Source organism: Schistocerca nitens, chromosome 8, assembly GCF_023898315.1.
Source record: "Schistocerca nitens isolate TAMUIC-IGC-003100 chromosome 8, iqSchNite1.1, whole genome shotgun sequence".
Taxonomy (NCBI): Eukaryota; Metazoa; Arthropoda; class Insecta; order Orthoptera; family Acrididae; genus Schistocerca; species Schistocerca nitens.
The window spans coordinates 461,928,968-461,949,368 of NC_064621.1; the positions used below are offsets into that span (position 1 = coordinate 461,928,968).

Sequence of the window (20,401 nt, forward strand, 5' to 3'; positions counted from 1 at the left end):
TCAGAACTTCTAAGTAGTTTATTAGGAGATAGATAGATGGGACTGGAGGAGGAACACAGTGGGATGCAGGTACGAATTGAGCTAGGTTGGCTTTGGACGAATGCTGGGGTACTAAATAGATGGCAAAGAGGTATTTTGAGGATCTTGATGATTTCTGTCAACTAAATAGCAAACCTCCAAGGTCAAAAGGGAGGGAGAAAAAAAATTACATTCGAAGATAACAGACTATATTTTATGAGCATTTCACAGGTTAACCTTCTGTCGGGCGCGGTGTTTGTCGCAGCGAGATTGGGCGCAGTGTATCAAATTGATCACACCGTTTATTCACGTGACCATTTATTAAATTCTGTTCACAAAACATATTATAAGTGCCAAATATATTTAAAGAAAGACAAAGATGACATACGAGCACATTCAGATTTCTTATCATCAATGTTGGGCTTTAGTAACAAATGATAAAAATGTCGCTTTTTCATTTGCTTCTTTATTATATTTCACTAATAAAACACATTACAAACGACAATTATCTTTACAGAAAGGCTATTATGACACTGGAGCAGAACAACAATGATATTACAACTCAATCATTTGTTTCATTGTCACTTTTTGACTGTGGTAACAAATGCAGAATTTTTCCGTATTCAGAGCAAAAAGGTTCAATGTGTATCAGATAGGCTTCTGACACATTTTGCAACAATATTTTGTCAGCCTTTTTTTTTCTGTGCAGGTATTACACCTTTTCCTCTTGATCCCAGTCCCATGTTCTTCGTTTCTGCTTGTGTCTTCTGCTTCTTCTTCACACGTTCGCCTATATTGTTGTAGACGCAGTTGAGGATCTCTGAATTCCTGAGCTGTCCAAGCATCTACGAACCAAGTGAGGTAGAACTAACGCATGTGAGAGTTGCTTCAGGAATCCTTTTCTTTGGATAAAATCTCACGCATGTTTTTCTCCATCATCCCAACAAAAGAAAGATTTTTTCTTCTTAGCTCTTTCATCAAACCAATAATACTAGTAAACCAATTGACTGCTGTCACATTTCGACCTGACTGATATATTGGTTCACATAGTCGCAGAACAACATCTGAAGGTTTATTGCTAACGTGGTACAATCCTTCTCGCTGCAGCCCAGTGTATATTTCCAGATTATAGAGATAAAATACTTGGGAATCCACAAGAGCATATATCTTAATTCCATATTTGTTTGGTTTGCTAGGTATGTATTGGTGAAAACTGCACCTTCCAAGGAATCCTTCAAGTTTCTCATCTACTGTAACGTTTTCTCCGAGGGTGTAGGATTTCTGGCAATTCTGTACAAACAGAGAAAATATTTCCCGAATTGCTGTTATCTTGTCCAATTTTCTCCTTTCGTCGCAAGTCACACGATTGTCAAATCTAAGGCACCGCACGATGAATTTGAAACGTTTTATGTTCATAACGAGACAAAATTTTTCAATTCCATCCCCATCACTTCCCCACAGATCTTCTAAACTTCGTCTGTTTCTTTTGTTAACACCAGCCAAAAACAGAAGACCAATGAAAGCTTTTAATTCAATAATATCTATAGGTTTTACATCTCTCTCTCGCTGAAAAGAAGCTTTGATGCTCTCAATATACTGATTGGTATACAGAACTATAATTGACAAAATGTCGTCATCTACGAGGCAATTCCAACCTTCCAAAGGCGTTCTCAATGCTTTTGCCGCACCTATAGGACCAGGTAACTTTCGAATAATATAGTGGGCCCTGAAACGTGCTCTCTGCGATGGTGGAACTTTGTTCCATTTTGTCTCTTTGTCCCTTCCAGTATAATAATGCTGGCTTTCTTCAAGTACTTCCTCGTCATTTTCACTGTCGTTTTCCTCTGTTTCTGAATCTTCCTGCCGAACTTCACCTGCGTCATCACAATCTGTGTCTACTTCATCTTCAAAATCCTCTTGAACTTCATCATTATCCTCTTCGAACAACATTTTTTTGTATTTCTGCAACATGATTTGGGTCAAGGAGGTTGTACGTCTTACTGGAGCCTGCCATGATCAAGTGTCTCACACCTAAAATGATAAAATTCCTATAAAATAACGCACTCAGGCGCAATGTATCAATTTGATACCCGATACTCAAACATTCTTAACTGACGATTAAACGGTCCAAAAAGAAAATAAGTGCATTACACATTGTATATTAACATTGTACTACTTACTAAGTTATGTTGATAACCAAAGAAATGAATTGTTGAAATGCAACATGAACGGGCGCAGTGTATCAAACTGATCAATCAGCACATATATCGACAACAGAGCAGTCGTATCGACACTGAAGCACACAACAATGACAAGCGTTCGGAAAAGGCTAGATACTAGCGAGCAGGCGTCAGTGCTGCCACTCGTTGACAAATAATTTACAGTAAACTTCGAGGTGTATCAATTTGAACAGCCGCGCCCGACGGAAGGTTAAAGCAAAAATCGAAATTATATCTTTAAAGGTAAAGGACTTCAAGACATGAAGGTACAACAATATTTATGTATGTTTATTAACATTTTGTCAAATTAAAATTACATTACATGATTTGACTTCACGTGAAATTGCGAATGAACAACATAGCACTTCTTTGACATATTATGTCATTCCTTAAGAGTGGTGAAAAAAAGTAATTAATTTTTTTCATTGGAAGAAATGAGCATCTAGCTTCAGTTTAAAATTCATCTGTGAATGTTTCATCAAAACCTTACATCAAAACAATAAAAATAACAATTCTGCAAATCATGCTGCATTAACTCCCTCCATAATTATATGTACACATGTTTCTGAAAGTTTCCACATGTATGAATCACTGCGCACTTTGTTTCAGTTTAGTGACACTAGTGAATTCTGAAATTTCATCATTTTAAAAGAATTCTTCATGAGATTAACCTCACATCATGTCTAGCACTATCTTCAGTGCTTTTGTAGGATGCTCCGAACCAGACAAAACCTACTGATGCTGAATTATGTAGGCCATATGAGGTTTTTCCCTTTATGATTATAACCAAGCTTCAAAATTGCGGTCTCTGGTTCACTGAGTGATGCATAAGCAGCAGATGTATCTGTCACATCTGTAGGAGCACTAATCTGTAAGAGATATAACATAAGATTGGTGATTTTAATTATAGTTTATATTTTAAAAAATCTGTATAGTGGTGCACTTTCAAAATTAGCAGTTTGCAGCAAAATGCATTTCTATCCACGTTACTCTCGATTTAGAGAAGTAATTAAAATGGAAAGTGGTGGTTCTACAATGGTGGATAGTGTTAAGTCAGCGGAAGATGGATGGAGGTTCAAATGGCTCTGAGCACTATGGGACTTAACTTCTGAGGTCATCAGTCCCCCAGAACTTAGAACTACTTAAACCTAACTAACCTAAGGACATCATCACACACATCCATGCCCGAAGCAGGATTCGAACCCCCGACCGTAGCGGTCGCGTGATTCCAGACTGTAGCGCCTAGAACTGCTCTGACACTCTGGCCGGCTGGATGGATGTGCAGATGAATAAATGAAGCACCCATAGTCTAGTTTCAAACGGACAAGGGATTGATATAAACAGAGGATGGTGGTTTGATCTAATCCCCAGGAAGTAGCGCATAGGACGCATAGGAGATCGAGGTACCGGGTACAACGTACGGCCAGGTAAGACGTGGGAGGACCAAGACAGTTATCTATCAACCAAGAGCTCCAGGAATTTTGCAGTTTCAGTGATATCGCTGAAGATGCCACTCAAGGAGATAAGTCCATGGAGAACTGAATTAGATCGCAAAGTCGTTGACAAAAAGGGTGCTGAAGATGCCTGGCAGGAGACAGGCCTTAATAGGGCTAATGGCACAGCAAAAAGGACAAGGCCGAACTCACACCTACCTTGAAAACTCACTCTTTTAAAAATTCCTGAAAGACATGGAGAAAGTGGCCTCGGAAGCCACACATGATCAGAGTACAGAGGTGTTGTAGGCTTTCTCCAAATCAAGGAACACATCCAGTGTCTGATATTTCCACAGAAAATTGTTCATGACATGGGCTGACAAAGTGATGAGATGGTCAACTGCAGCTTGGCGTGCACAAAATGCATTTTGTGCAGCGGTTAGTAGATTGCAAGACTTGAGCCACCATGTCAGCTGGCCACGAATCATACATTCCCATCACCCTGCAAACACAAATGGTGAGGGAAATGAGGCAGTTGCTAAAACGAACGTGTTACTCCTTACCGGGCTTAGATATAAGTATGACAGCATCTAGGAAACGTGGCATCTGGTTGGTTGGTTGGTTTGTGGGATTAAAGGGACCAGACTGCAACGGTCATCGGTCCCTTTGTCCAAAAAATTAAAACCACCCAAAGAGAATAAAAACGAACAGCAGGAAAGAAGTCAGACGACACGGGACAAGAAATACGCCAACAGAGATCAGACAAAACAAAGTAAAATCACACAGAGTGTGACGGTGGTTGGCCGACCATAGAGAAAAAAAGGAAAAGCCAACCACCGAGAACACATTAAAAAAACTCAGTTTAAAATCGGAGGCCAAAAGCCAGAATCAACACTAAAAAACAGAATCACTCAGATTAAATGATAAAAAACCCCTGCCCGAATAAAACTTAAAACTAAGCCAGCCATAGCAGGGTCATCAGTTAAAAGGGCAGGGAGCGTGTTAGGCAGTGCGAACGTCTGCCTGAGCACAGCTAAAAGCGGACAGTCCAAGAAAATGTGGACCACAGATAAAATGGAGCCGCAGCGACATAGAGGTGGGTCCTCACAGTGCAATAAGTGGCCGTGGGTTATCCGTGTGTGCCCAATGCGCAGTCGACATAGGACGACAGACTCCTTGCGAGAGACGCGCAAGGAGGAGTGCCACACAGTCGTCGTCTCCTTGACGGCACGGAGTTTGTTACGGGTGGTCAGACCGCGCCATTCAGCGTCCCAGAGCGAGATAACTTTGCGGCGTAAGACCGCCCTCAAATCAGTCTCCGGAAGGCCAATGTCAAGAGTGGGTTCACTGGTGGCCTGTTTGGCCAGGCGGTCAACACGTTCATTGCCCGGGATACCAACATGACCAGGGGTCCACACAAAGACCACAGAGTGGCCGCAACGGGCAAGAGTATGCAGGGACTCATGGATAGCCATCACCAGATGAGAACGAGGGAAACACTGGTCGAGAGCTCGTAAACCGCTCAGGGAATCGCTACAGATAACGAAGGACTCACCTGAGCAGGAGCGGATATACTCTAGGGCACGAAAGATGGCAACCAGCTCAGCAGTGTAAACGCTGCAGCCATCCTGCAAGGAACGTTGTTCAGAATGGTCCCAAAGAGTTAGCGCATACCCGACACGACCAGCAACCATCGAACCGTCAGTGTAAACAATGCCAGAGCCCTGATACGTGGCCAGGATGGAATAAAAGCGGCGGTGGAAGGCCTCTGGAGGGACGGAGTCCTTCGGGCCCAGTGCCAAGTCGAGCCAAAGGCAAGGGCGAGGAACACACCATGGGGGAGTACGCAAAGTGGCCCGGAAAGGAGGTGGAACAGTGAAAACCCTAAGTCCGGAGAGAAGCTCTTTGATGCGGACCGCGATCGTACAACCAGACCGGAGCCGACGTTCTGGCAGATGGACGACTGCTTGCGGGAACGGGAGACAATAGTTTGGATGCCCGGGCAAGCTAAAAACATGGGCAGCATAAGCGGCCAGCAAACGTTGGCGCCGTAACTGCAGGGGAGGGACACCTGCCTCCACTAGTACGCTGTCCACAGGGCTGGTGCGGAAGGCACCAGTGGCAAGTCGTATCCCGCTGTGTAGTATAAACGTGGCACCTGCCTAAACGTGATTTTACATACAAAGGAGAAAGTGCCTGTCCGCAAGAGAGAGGTGCTGCAATATCTGAATTTGAACATCATCCAGCCCTGGTGCAGAAGACTGGGATGAAGTGAGAGCACAGTTAGGCTCCCTCATAGTTAAGTTATCCACAATTCTAAGACGAAAAGGATACCATCCAAGGTTCCTCCACTCATTGCTGAGGGAGGAAGGCGGCGTAATAGTCGGTAGAGCTCTAAATCTCTGCAAAATAGCAGCCCGAAGCGTTGGAGATAGCAATAAGGCCCACAATGACATGATCTACTATTGTCAGGTCAGAAATTGGGGAATGAGTTTTGGTGCCAGGGAGTTGAGAGAGGTTGCTCATACGATGAAAGGGGGAGTGAAACTGTTAAAAGAACTAGCAAAGGAAGTCCAGCTAGTGTTTCTGCTACCCCGAAGAATGTGGCGACACTGCACATGCAACAGCTTATAACGAATACAGTTCGCCATCATAGGATGACGGTTAAAAATGCGAAGAGCACGTCTCCGTGTGTGAATTGCATCGCAGCATGCCTCAGTCCACCAGGGGACCGGGACATGGCGCAGTATGGAAGTAGTGTGAGGTATGGTACATTCTGCGGTAGTAAGACAACATTTGTTTGACTCTACCTGGTCATCACAACTGTGGAAATGGTGATCAGCAAAGGTTGCCGGGGAGAGTAAAGCCTCAGTTGTCCTTAGAAAGGTGCCAATTGGGTTTACATGTAAAAGGGGTAAGAGTCAGCAAATGGATAGTGCATGGGAAATAGTTGGTCAAGCACTTGTTGGAGTGAATGGACTAGTCAAGAAGACAGGGAAGCTAGGCAGTGCAAAACAAGAGGTCCAAATGACAATAGATGCGTGTGGAGTCTAATAGTAATTTGGGTGCTACAGTGTTACGACAGATCAGGTTGCATTAACCAAGCAGGTCAGCGAAGAAGGAACCTCTTGAATAGGCTCTTGAAGAGCCACAAATGGGATAGTGGGCATTAAAATCACCCAGCAGCAAAAAGGGGTGAGGGAGCTGACTAATAATCTGGAGATAGTCTTAAATGCGGACTGCAACAGCTTGCAGCTGGGTATTCACTGAGATGGTTTGGTTATGGATGTCATCCCGAATGAGCAGAATGACTCCCCCACGAGTTGGAATATCATCCTCAGGGGGAAGGTCAAAGCATACCAAAAGGAAACACATGAGGTTGAAGCGATTTTGAGGACACAATTTCGTTTCTTGGAGGCAGAAAACAATCAGACACTGATTCCAAGAGCAGCCATAGTTCTTCTTTATTGGATCTAATACCACAAATGTTCCACTGGAGAAGAACATAAAGGGGAATGTGGAGGAGGGAACAAATGAAGGGCAGTCACCTCAGCTGCTGCCGAGTGCCAGCCTTCGAAGAGTCAATGCTACAGGGCGCAGATGCTGAAGGATCCTGTTCCATGAAACCTATGGAGGTGTCAGCATTTTCCTTGGGTCTGCCTGAGGACTCTAGGGCAGAAAAATGGTTGGCAGTGTGCACTGGTAAAAATGGAGGTCGGCTTGGTGAGGGTATCACATGGCGACAGTGTTGAAGAGGATTTCTGAGTCGGGGAAGGAGAAAACCATTTGCCTTTGTTCGATTTCTGAGAGCCTTCATAGTTGGCAGATGAAGACACAGATGCTTGTTGGCTGCATGGTATGAGGCAGCAAGGTCGCCATTACAATTGATAAAGAGGGGTGGGGGGTGAGGGGGGGGGGTGGGGGTGGCAGTGGTGGGCAATTGCTCTCATGAGCATCTCTACCCAGTGTGCGATTTGCAGGGGGGGATGGGGGGGATTTCCCCCCCTCTGCATCAGACCATCCCCTCCTCTGGTTTTAGTTTATGCATCCCAACCTGGGATGTTTATTTCCCACGCAATGGAGTAAAACTTTACATATAATTTAAATTTGTGGAGCCGAACACTGAAAGTTTTTAATAAGTGTTACTAATAATATTATTAATATGTTTCAGTTTTCTATCATCAGAATAAGTACAGCTTTTCACAAATGTGCCTCTACTTTTTGAATTCCCCTCGTATACCTGTATATAGATGATTTTGTTAATAATTTTAAAGATATAACAAGGGATGGCTTTTCTGATAGTGCATACGCGTGAATAGTGAGTTTCGGCATTAACATCTATTTATAAGTAGCTGTTTAACCATGCGTAACGCCACAGTCCAAGCTAGTAACATATATAATTCTACTAACCCCCTAAGACATCCCCCCCCCCCCCCCCCTGGTAAAAGCACAAATCGCACCCTGTCCCTACCACAAATAACACATTTGGCTAGGTTTGGAATGTATGGTCAGGTCGTGATGATCTTAATCTTCGATGGAAGCACTAATTGATCAAATGTGAGAAAAAGGATGTGTGTAGGCACTACGTTTGCACTAACCTTTTTCGTTACCCAGTGGACTACAGTGACACCCTGATTAGAGATCAGGGCTGGGAATTGTGTGTTACCCCGTCAACTATTACACAAAACTTCAGAATGCATTCCTGAAAATACCCAAGATATGTTCCCCAAGGAATGGGAAAAAGAATAGCAGAACACTAGACATATAGAACGGAAAGGGAAGAGGTGCTGAAAAGGCTGGGGACCTATGGTAGCCAGGCACAAACTCACCAATGAGTGGAGAGCTAATTGCTTCATTTCAGGCAACAAAAATCAGAAAACACAGTCACTTTTATCTGGCAAATATCTGTTAATTTTGATAAATATACAAAGGGAGCAGGGGTGGACACAAGAAAGTTTTTCTTGAACACCTGGACTGTATAATGACTTGACTCAAGCTTCATCAGAGCTCCATCAGGATTTACAAAATCAAACTCAGTGTAAAGTTAAGAGAGACAAGAGTTCTCCATAACAAAGAATTACTGACAATTGGTCAAGTAATCTATATAATTATCAATGTTCACAAATGATGGTCATTTCAGGCATTGATAACTGTTGCTTCCCTCCCCTTTCCAAACCAGCAACTTAAGCTTACTAGCTTATTCACTATTTAACTGCTTCTCATTCTCGTATAGTTAAGCTGTACACCAAACACCAATATTTGTTTTTATCACAGTACATTTTATAACAACATAAACAATTAATTATGGATAAAATTATTTAATTGGATAGATAAAAAATCTACTCACCAAGTGTTGGCAGAACACTCACATAAAAAAACTGTTGTGATTGGCAATCTTTCGGAATCAGTGGCTCCTTCTTCAGGCAAATGGGTTGGAGGGGAAGGAAGAGGGGCGAAGAAAAAGGACTAGAGAGATCTAGGAAAAAAGTGGTAGATTTTGGGGTAACAGAGGTGGGAAGGGGCAGTGGAAAAAAAGGAGGGGGGGAGGGAGGGAGGCAGGGAGGGGGGAGGGAGGGAGGGAGGGAGGGAGGGGGGGGAAGAGAGAGAGAGAGAGAGAGAGAGAGAGAGAGAGAGAGAGAGAGAGACATATGGGAAAGACAATGAAAGATGCAGAAAACTAAGACAGAGAGAAGCAAAGAGTAGCTACAACGAAGAAATTCTGGGACGGAAGAAATTAATGTAAATTAAAGCCAGGTGGGTGGCAAGAACCAAGGACATGTCGTAGTGCTAGTTCCCACCTGTGGATTTCTGAGAAACTGGTGACTGGTGTAAGAATCCAGATGGCGTGCGTGGTGAAATAGGCGCCGGGATCACGAATGTCAAGTTGTAGAGTATAAATTATTAATGGAAAATCTCATATAAGATGTGAAACAAATACTAACAAAGAGATAGAGGGGCTGGCCAGTACTTACCTCAGCTCAGTACAGCCGATAGATACACATAAAACAGAACTGAAATTTTAAGATCCTAGCTTTCGGAACAAATGTTCCTTCATCGGGGAGGAGAGAGGGAAAAGAAAGGGAAGGAGGGAAAGGAGATTCAGTTACTCACAACCCAGGTTATGAAGCAACAGGGAAAGGAAAATAGGGAGGGTAGCAAGGATGGAGGCATGGTTGTCAGAGGGAAGCCAAAGATATTCTACTCTAAGTACTGTGCCAGCTTCAAACCAAAGAGGATGCATACAGAAGTAAAGAGATATATAGTATAAAGATAAACACAACTATGTAGGATGAAAAGATGCGTGAATAGCTAAAGAGGAAAGGGAAAGAGGAGAAGACTGAAGAGTGAATGGGAGTGAGGTTGTTTAACGTAAGTTCAGTCCAGGGGGATGGCGGGATGAAAGGATGTGTTGGAGTGCAAGTTCCCATCTCCGCAGTTCAGAGGGACTGGTGTTGGGTGGGAGAAGCCAAATGGCACGTACGGTGTAGCAGGTTCCTAGGTCCCTAGAATTATGCTGGAGGGCATGCTCCGCTACTGGGTAGTACTTAGAGTAGAATATCTTTGGCTTCCCTCTGACAACCATGCCTCCATCCTTGCTACCCTCCCTATTTTCCTTTCCCTGTTGCTTCATAACCTGGGTTGTGAGTAACTGAATCTCCTTTCCCTCCTTCCCTTTCTTTTCCCTCTCTCCTCCCCGATGAAGGAACATTTGTTCCGAAAGCTAGGATCTTAAAATTTCAGTTCTGTTTTATGTGTATCTATCGGCTGTACTGAGCTGAGGTAAGTACTGGCCAGCCCCTCTATCTCTTTGTTAGTAGAAGTTGTAGAGTATGCTCTGCAACAGGACATTGCAAGTTGTCGGTATACACCATCTGCCAATGCCTATTCATCATTATTGATAATTTGGTGGTAGTTGTGCTGATGTAGAAGGCCGAACAGTGTTCACATAACAGCTGGTATATGCCTTTTCGGTTCGCAGGTGACTCTCCCTTTGATAGTATATGTTTTACCAGTTACATGGCTGTCATAGGTGGTGGTAGGATGGTGCATAGGACAAGTCTTGCAGCAGGGATGGTCACAGGGTAGGGAGCCATAAGGTAGGGAGATAGGTGCAGGAGGAGCACAGGGTCTGACAAAAATATTGCGGAGATTGCGAGGGCGACGGAAAGCTATTCTAGGTGTGGTGGGCAAAATTTCAGACAGAATGGATCTCATTTCAGGGCACAATTTTAGGAAGTAATGGCCCTGTTGAAGTAGCTGATTATCACATTCCAGACCAGGATAATACTGAGTCACCAGTGGTGTGCATCAAAGTCGTTTTTTGGAGGGATCAGCAGTACCAGGATTGGATGTGCTGGCCCTAGAAATCTGCTTTTTCACTAGACTGGTGGGGTAATTACATGCAGTGAAGGCTGAGGTGAGAATGGTGGTGTATTGCTGTTAAGAGTCTGCATCTGAACAAATATATTTGCTGTGGATGCCAAGGCTGTAAGGGAGGGAATATTTGACATAGAAAGGATGGCAGTTGTCAGAATGTACTGTTGTTTGTTGGTAGGTTTAATGTGGATGGAAGTGTGTAGCTGGCCTTCGGTAAGGATGGAATCAACTTCAACGGAAGTTGCATTGGATTCGGAATAGGACCATGTGAAAATTAATTGGGAGAAAGTATTCAGACATTCCAGGAATTTTAGCAGGTCAGCCTCACCACAAATCCATATGGTACAGATGTCATCTATGTATTGAAATGAAACCAACAGCTGAAGATTTATGGACCCAGGGAAGCTCCCTCCAAGTGATTCCTGAGAAGGTTTGCATAGGAAGGAGCCATCTTGGTTCCCATGGCCGTACCCCTGATCTGTCGGTATGTCTGCCACTCAAAGGCGAAGTAGTAGTTGTTAAGTACAAAATTGATTAAGGCAAGTAGGAAGCATGTCATAGGTTTGGAATCAGGTGGCCGCTGACTGAAGAAATGTTCAGCAGCAGATCAACAATGTACGTGGAGGATGTTGGTATAGGGGGAAGTGGCATCAATGGTGACAAGCAAGGTGTGTGGTGGGAGTGGGACAGGCACGGATTTCAGAAGATCTAGGAAATGGTTGGTATCTTTGATGTAGGAGGGGAGTCTTTGTACTTTGGGTTGCAGGTGTTGATCAACTAAGGCAGATATATGCTCAGTGGGTGCTTTGAAGCCAGTACCTATAGGATGGCCAGGATGATTGGATTTGTGGATCTTAGGAAGAAGGTAGAAGTTGGGGGTGCGTGGTTTGGATGGGGTGAGAAGTTCTATGGATTGAGGTGTTAGTCCTTGTGAGGGGCGTGATGTTTTAAGGAGGGACTGCAGGTCAGTTTGAATTAAAGGGATGGGACTTGATGGCAGACGTTGTATGTAGAGGTGTCATTTAGCTGGTGTAGACCTTCACTAACATACTCCTTTCAGTCAAGTACTAGAGTGGTAGAGCCTTTGTCTGGAAGGACAATGACGGAGTCATCGGCTTTTAGAGAATGTAGAGCATGTCAGATGACAGGTCATGGTCATGTTGTAGGCACCTGGGGAAGGGTTGTGAAGCAGTGCTGGATGTGAAGAATTCTTGAAAGGATTGTAAGGGATGATCTTGAGGTAGTGGTGGTGGATAATGCAGGTTTAGGGCTGAAAGTGAGACCTTTAAATAATATAGATTATTCAGGAGGGGTGAGTGCTTTAGATGTTACAACTCTGCAATATTCTTGTCAGACCCTATGCTCCTTCTGCACCCATCTCCCTACCCTATGGCTCCTACCCCTGTGATCATCCCCGCTGCAAGACCTGCCCTATGCACCCTCCTACCACTACCTATAACAGCCCTGTAACTGCCAAACATATACTATCAAAGGTAAAGAGCCACCTGCAAAACAACACGTCATATACCAGCTATTATGTTAATACTGGCCGGCCTTCTACATCAGTATGACTACCACCAAATTATCAATTAGGATGAATGGGCATAGGCAGAGAGGGTATAATGGCAACTCCCAATATACTGTTGCAGAGCAAGCTCTACAACATTTCATTCATGACCTTGGCATCTATTTCATCACATGCACCATCTGGATTCTTCCCCCAGACACCAGTTTCTCAGAACTCTGCAGGTGGGAACTAGCACTAAAACATGTCCTAGGTTCTTGCCATACACCTTGGCTTAATTTACGTTAATTTCTCCCGTCTCAGAATTTCTCCATTATAACTACTCTTTGCTTCACTCAATTTTAATTTTCTGCATCTTTCATTGTCTTTCCTACCTATTTTTTTTTTTTTTTCACAGTCACCTCCACCTGTTACGTACAATGCACTTAGATTTTCACTCTCATTAACTCATGCATGATGTTTAAGCAGTAATCTCTGTCTGCATGTTATGCTGTCTTCCACCTTTAAGCTCTCAGGTTTTCAAATCTCATCCGATCCAATCGCCATCAACCAGTCTTTCCTTCTCATCCCGTACAGTAAATCTCCCATGAACCGGGGTTCTGGGTGACTTTCTTGAAATCTACCTATTTTCTTAGACTTCTCCAGTCCTTTTCCTTCACCCCTCTTGTTTCCCTTCAACCCTTCTGTCTGAATAGGGAGCCACTGGCTCTGAAAGCTTGCCAATTACAACCTACTTTTATGTGTATGTGTCACCAATTTGTGAGTAGATTTTTTTTATCTATAAAATTAAATGCTTTTTAATTTGAACTTCTTGTACACTGACTGCAAGTAAACACCGCAGCATGGAAAATAAGCAAATAATATGACATTGAGCATTGAAAGTTGCAAGTAAACACCGCAGCATTGAAAATAAGCAATTAATATGACATTGAGCATTGAAAGTTGTAAAGGTGATAAAGGTAACACTGCAGTAGTCATATATTACAGTGATTATATCAGCAAAATCATAGAATTCTTTCTCCAAAATAACATAATTAAATAATTAACTTAAGACTGACATCAGATTTAAATATCAACTTCAACTAATGAAATAATTAGGAACTATATTTTATCAGATGATAATGTCCAACGTAACTTCGTCATGAACACCTTTCCACCTAAACTAAGATATCGGCCAAAAATTCATGAACCTTATTGCCCAATATGACTCATTATTAATTCAACGAAAAGCCCTCCATATTACATCTCAAAGAAGCTTAAATATATCCTCAGTAACTTTTACACACTTGAAAACAATTCTTCCATCAGAAATTCCCAAGAATTTATGACATCATTGATATGCACATACCAGACAATGCGACATTTGCATATCTGGATGTTGTGAAGCCATACACCTATATGAGGTCTGTTCAAAAAATTCTGAACTTTATCCATAAAATTTTTCTAAGCTTACCTTTAACTTATTGTGTACGGTTTCCTTCAAAATACTTTCCTCCACAACTGATACAACACTCCCAACACCGTTTCCACTTCCAGAACCTGTCTTGGTATGCCTCTTGCTGGATTGGTGAAGTGCCATCTGCAAATTTTCTTTTATCTTGTCTACCATTGCATATCTTCATCCTTTCAACTGGGTTTTAATCTATGAAAATAAAAAAAAAAAAGTCCGTAGGGGCCAGATCTGGAGATTACAGAGGATGAGACAGCACAGTAATTTTGTTTTTTGTGCAATAATCACACCAACAGGCATGAAGGTACGGATGCATTATCATTATGCAAGAGCCACGAATTGCCTTATCATATTTCAGGACGTTTCCTTCTCACATTTTCTTACTGCGTTTCAACATGTCCCAATAGTACCATCGATTAATAGTTTGTCCCTATGGCACGAATTCATACTGAACTAATCCTTCCGAGTCAAAGAAAACTACCAGCTCGGCTTTGACATTTGATTTGACCTGACCTGACTAGCTTTTCTTGGTCTTGGAGAACGTTTCCCGACTCACTGTGAAGACTGAACTTTGGTCTCAACATCATACCCGTAGACCAATGTCTAATCACCAGTTAAGATTCTCTTAAGGAACATCTCATGCTCATTTGTGTAATCCAAAAGCTCTTTACAGATTGCAAGGCGAAAGTCTTTCTGGTCTTGACTCATGAGCTGTGGGATGAACTTGATGGCAAAATGATGCATTCCAAAATGCTATGTCAGGACTTCACGACATGATCCAACTAAAATGTTACGTTCTTCTGCTATCTCTCGGAGAGTCAGCCTTTGATTGGCAGGCACAATTTCATTGACATTGACATGAGCATCATTGGTATACGCAGAAGGGCATCCTGAACGAGGTTCATCTACAACTTCCTTCCGGGCATTTTTAAATGATGAGAACCATTTGTAATACTCAGCACAGCTTAAGCACTCACCACAGTAGGCTTCCTGCATCATTTGGTTTGTCTCGGTAAAGATTTTCTTGAGTTACACACAAAATTTAATGCAGACGGATTGCTCTTCTAATCCTGCTATCTCAAAATTTGCAAACTGTGCAACACAATGCTCTACTCAATCCAGGACTGAACAATAACTAACAGACATACAACGATGAAACTTCTGGCAGTTACACATTATACACAGGAGTGTGCAGCGCTGCCAACCGCATTTAATTTCAACACACCATTGGTGCAAAATTACGAATGTTCCAGAATTTTTTGATCAGACCTTCGTATATCTGTCCATGATACTACTTAAATAATTAAGTGCAATTTACTAAAGAAACAAACTTAACAAGGCAGAGATATATGAACTCGCAGACATTAGAATTAATTCTCGCACGTAACTACTAATTCAACAAGAAAATCTACAGGCAGCCAGATGATCCACCAATGGAAAACAGTCTTGCAGGGCTTTTAGCTGTTATTTACATAAACCACATGAAAAATAAGTTTTTCCATGCCGATGCCCATTTAAAAGATAAACTAATTTATTGCAAAAGTTACAGATATGATATAATCACCCTCTTCTATGGAACAGTGGATGAAATAGACTAGTTTGCAAATGCAATAAGGAACATGAACCCCAATATTAAATTCACTATCAAGTAGCAGACATGAGAGCATCAGTTTTCTTGTTCTTAGAATAAAAACTTGAATCAAAAGCATGGTTTTAAAATTAACACAAAACCTACCACGACAGATGTAATTATAAATAAATCTTACTGCCACAGTACAAAGCACAAAATGGCATGTCTCAGATCCATAACTGTATCACGGGTTTACCTGTCTCCTCCTAAACCACTAGTGGTTTACAATCAAACTTTGTACACACACCACTTATTGTTTGGAAAGAAGTACTGTAGGGGTAAGAATCATCGCCACTGACATGGAGGTAGGGGTGCAAATGGGGTGACATAAGAGATGGGCAGAGGAGGGGGAAAGGAGATGGACAGAGAGAGGAGGAGAAGGAGGTGGAAGACAAAGAGAGGTGGGAACAGAAGATGGACAAAGAGAGGGGACAGGAAAGAAAGGTGGCTCTAGGAGAAGTAGATGGATATACAGAGGGGAGAGGCGGAGATGGACAGAAAGTGGAAGAGATGGCAACAGGTGGACACAGAGAGAGAGAAAGAGAGAGAGAGAGAGAGAGAGAGAGAGAGAGAGAGAGAGAGAGAGATGGCAACAGGTGGACAGAGAAAGCAGAGAGGTGGCAACAGGTGGAAAGACAGAGGAGAGAAGGCAGTGGCAGGCAGAGAGGGGGATGCAGCAACTGTGAGCAGAGAGGGGTATGCGGTGGGCAGAGAGGAGGGCACAGCCATCGCGGGCAGAGAGGGAGGTGTGGCCGCGACAAGGGGGCAGAGAGTAATTGAAAGGCATTCATTGTCTTCAGTGTCTTCTTGAGCCTCTTTGAAACATTTATGTGACTCATAAACTCATCTTACTCATAGCAGATTCACCAAAACCCACAGTCAACATTTCAAATGCAGTGCTGCGCTTCATTCCATTTTTCAAGCAAAATTTAATGAAAATTCCTTGATCCATCTTTTTCAAAAGTAAAAATTTGCCCAATTATAACCTTTTCGACTGTCAACAATAAACTGAATATTCAAAACAGCTGAAAATAATGATGTTTGGTTTGTGGGGCTCTCAACTGCGCGGTCATCAGCACCTGTATGAAGTCCCAATTTTTTTCACACTCCAATCTAGCATTGTCACGAATGATGAAATGATGAGGACAACACAATCCCCAACCCTGCTGGGAATCAAACCTGGGACCCCGTGATCCAGTGGCAGCAACACTATCCGCTAGACCACGAGCTGTGGACACAGCTGAAAATGCAAACATACATCAGGAACATGTACACCAACAAGAAAGCCTGCAAAATTAAAAAATTCCCTTTACTTTTCGATTGCACCTCTTTTACACACCCACCCAATCACACACACATTTTTATAATATAATAGCTCCAATTCCCCCCATTCCTTTTACACCTGACCACTATCTCTCTACACTTTCCATCTCCCTCATACACGTCTCCTACCTCTTCTTTCTCTGTCCATTTGCATCTCCTCCTCGCTCTGTCCACCCCCTTCCCTATCTATCTCAAACTGTCCCCAGCCACAATCACTGGCATGTGTAACCCCAGCAATACAGTTCAATACAGGAGGCAATACTACTCCCACAAAACACCTGTCACGCAGGGCAGGCTACGTATCAGTGGCTTGAAGATCATTTGCCCCTTATGTGTAGGCTACCCTACAAAGTAAGTTGATTTGGCAGACACTGTTTCCACACATATTGTGCAGGGCAGCCTATATGCCAGGGGTTGGCAATAAAAATGTTTTTGCCCGTATCTCTGCTCCTATTGGAGCTAGGTAGTTATAAACCCCATAGTGCTGATATTCTTGAGACCTGCTGCTCTCTACATGTCTCCTTCTCATCCTCCTTCCAGCTGTTGTCACATGAACCATATCATTCAACAAGTGAAATGCTGACCATCTCCACAGTGCTGGCGAGTGCTTAGAAACAATGTGGCTTGAGCATACAGTACAAGGGCCTCAACATGGTACACATGATCACAGCAAGTTCCAGTGGCAGCTGTATCTGGCTCACAGATCACACCATTTGCTTAGGAAATCAATGGGAATTAAATTCCTTTAATAGCTTTATTGAAATGCACATATTCCTGGGCATGTAATAGTCATGCCGCTTTGCCTGTAGTATACATAAATAAAAACTTCAATCTCCATGAACATGTTATAAGAGGAAAAAGAAACTTACACATCTAGTCATTAAGGACATCAGGTAATGAAAGCTTCCAAATAAGGCAATACAAATTTACAACTGTCATCCACATAAGATGCAATTATTTCATCATTCACTTTTTAGTGAAATCTCAATGTGCTTTTTCCTTTATCATTGTTTCTGTTCACCAGCACCATTTTTAGAACGTGTGATATACAAGACCTTATACAAGAAAGAACCAAATATTTACTGCAAGTAATTAAGATCGAATATTATACAATATGCTTATATTAAATTAGTAAGAAAGTTTCAGAATCTAGAAAATGTGAAGGTGAGTAATAAAAAATTAGATATAGTGAGACATGAACCAGCTACACATCACACACCATTCATTAACCTCCACTGGACTTCTGCAACAGATGAATCTGCCTTTCATGTTACTATCTTCTGAAGGCTTTAGCTGCAGATATGTTATTATCTGACATTTAATTATAACACATTGTGCCAAGAACATTGTTTTTTTTGACAGACTTTCAGCGTGCCTTTGCCATGAAACCGTACTTTCACAACACACAAGTCACAATTAAAAAAATCTTTAACCACCAATTTGATGTTTGCACTCATTTTATTACAACAAATCTTGCCAATACACGATGGCTTCTTGAGAGGTCCTCAATTTACTGGGGCTCTGAAATGGGATATATTTGAAGGAAATAGGTTATAATATAAAATCCAGCAAATATGGGCTTAAACTGAAAGCCAATACGGCATCTCCCTGATTCTACACAGAAGAGAGATGGCTTGCATGAGAAGTACATGGAGATCTTCCATCTCATTGGTCTATGTTCAAATGCACATTCAGAATATCTGTCATGCTTGATATTGCTCTCCAAGCTTGGAAAGACTCCCCAACATTATTTTTCTATGCTGTGATGTCAGAAACTCAGCACACTCAATACTGACATTTGAATGCACAGTCCATGTGGCAATAGCTTCTCTCTGCCCATCACTTCCTCCCCTGCCTCTCTTTCTGCTCCTTCTCCTTCTCCCCCCTCTCTCTTCCCATCTCCTGCCCCCTCCCTCTCTCTCTGCCCATCTTGTCCTCCAACCTAAATCTGGAGATGTTTGAATGATGCTGAATGCAGATGCTTTAGGAGAGATGAGAACATTGAAGTAGTGGGAGAGATTGCAAAGCAGCAAGGAGAATTTTAAATACTACTCTAGAAATCTGAACCTGAATTAATAAATTACGAGGGTCACTCCAAAAGAAATGCACACTATTTTTGAAAAAATACAGTTTTCATTCTGCATATGTGAAAGTTTTACAGTGTGTAAATACATCCTTCCCATTTGTTTTCAAACTTAGTTCAACCTGTTCCCATGAGTGGCGCCGTCACAGCACGTCTTCAAGATGGCTGCTACACTTGGTGTTTGTCAGAAGCCATGTGCTGTCGTAGAATTCCTGTGTTGTGAAAACGAGACAGTGGGAAACATCCACAAGAGGTTGAAAAAGGTGTATGGAGATGCTGCTGTCGATAGCAGTACAGTTAGTCGGTGGGCAAGCAGGTTACATGATGAAAGTGGGCATGGCAATATTGAGGATTGTCCTCGCAGCGGCAGGCCTCATAACGCACACACTGCAGACAATGTGCAGAGAGTTAACGATTTGGTGACTGCCGACAGACGCATCACAGTGAATGAATTGTCATGCTTCGATGGGATAAAGGAAGGAAGTGTTTGCAGAATACTGAAAGCATTGGCGTTAAAAAAGGTTTGTGCCAGGTGGGTTCCCAGGATGTCGACAGTGGCTCACAAAGAAACAAGGAAAATGGTATGCAGCGAACTTTTGGAACAGTACAAGAATGGTGGAGATGAATTTCTTGGAAGAATTGTGACAGGTGATGAAACATGGCTCCATTGTTTTTCACCAGAGACGAAGAGGCAATCAATGGAGTGGAACCATGCAAATTCACCCAAGGGGCGGGGGGGGGGGAGAGGGGGGGGGAGAGAGAGAGAGAGAGAGAGAGAGAGAGAGAGAGAGAAGAAAAAAAAAGATAAGAAAGAAAAAAAAAATCAAAACCACACCTTCTGCTGGAAAAGTTATGGCTATGGTGTTTTTTGACTCCGAAGGACTCTTGCTTGTGGACATCATGCCAAGTGGAACCACCATAAATTCTGATGCATATTTGATGACAATGAAGAAACTTCAAGCTCGACTGAGTCGTGTTTGACCACATCGGCAAAAGGAGGATGTTTTGCTGTTGCACGACAATGCACGGCCACAGGTCAGTCAAAAAACCATGGAAGCGATCACAAAACTCGGATGGACAGCACTGAAACTGCCACCTTACAGTCCTGACCTGGCTCCATGTGACTATCATCTCTTTGGGAAACTGAAAGACTCTTCGTGGAACAAGGTTTGAAGATGATAACTCCCTCGTGCACGCTGCCAAACAGTGGCTCCAACAGGTTGGTCCAGAATTTTACCGTGCGGGTATACAAGCGCTGGTTCCAAGATGGCGTAAGGCAGTTGAGAGGGATGGAAATTATGTGGAGAAATGAAAATATTGTTTATAAAGTATGTATCTATACA

General features: G+C 42.6%; 1 protein-coding gene across 4 annotated transcripts in view; it reads right to left on the reverse strand.

The window, feature by feature from the left end:
- Positions 1-2,580: 2,580 nt before the first annotated feature.
- The window catches only part of LOC126198967 (uncharacterized), a 157,706-nt gene continuing 139,885 nt past the window's right edge, over positions 2,581-20,401 (reverse strand). For 3 of the 4 annotated variants that reach the window (XM_049935622.1, XM_049935620.1, XM_049935624.1), the window contains one exon: positions 2,581-3,106. In XM_049935622.1, the coding sequence (XP_049791579.1) occupies positions 2,984-3,106 (123 nt within the window). In that variant the 3' untranslated portion in view covers positions 2,581-2,983. The remainder of the gene's footprint in view (positions 3,107-20,401) is intronic. The other variant, XM_049935621.1, reaches the window with a different exon arrangement.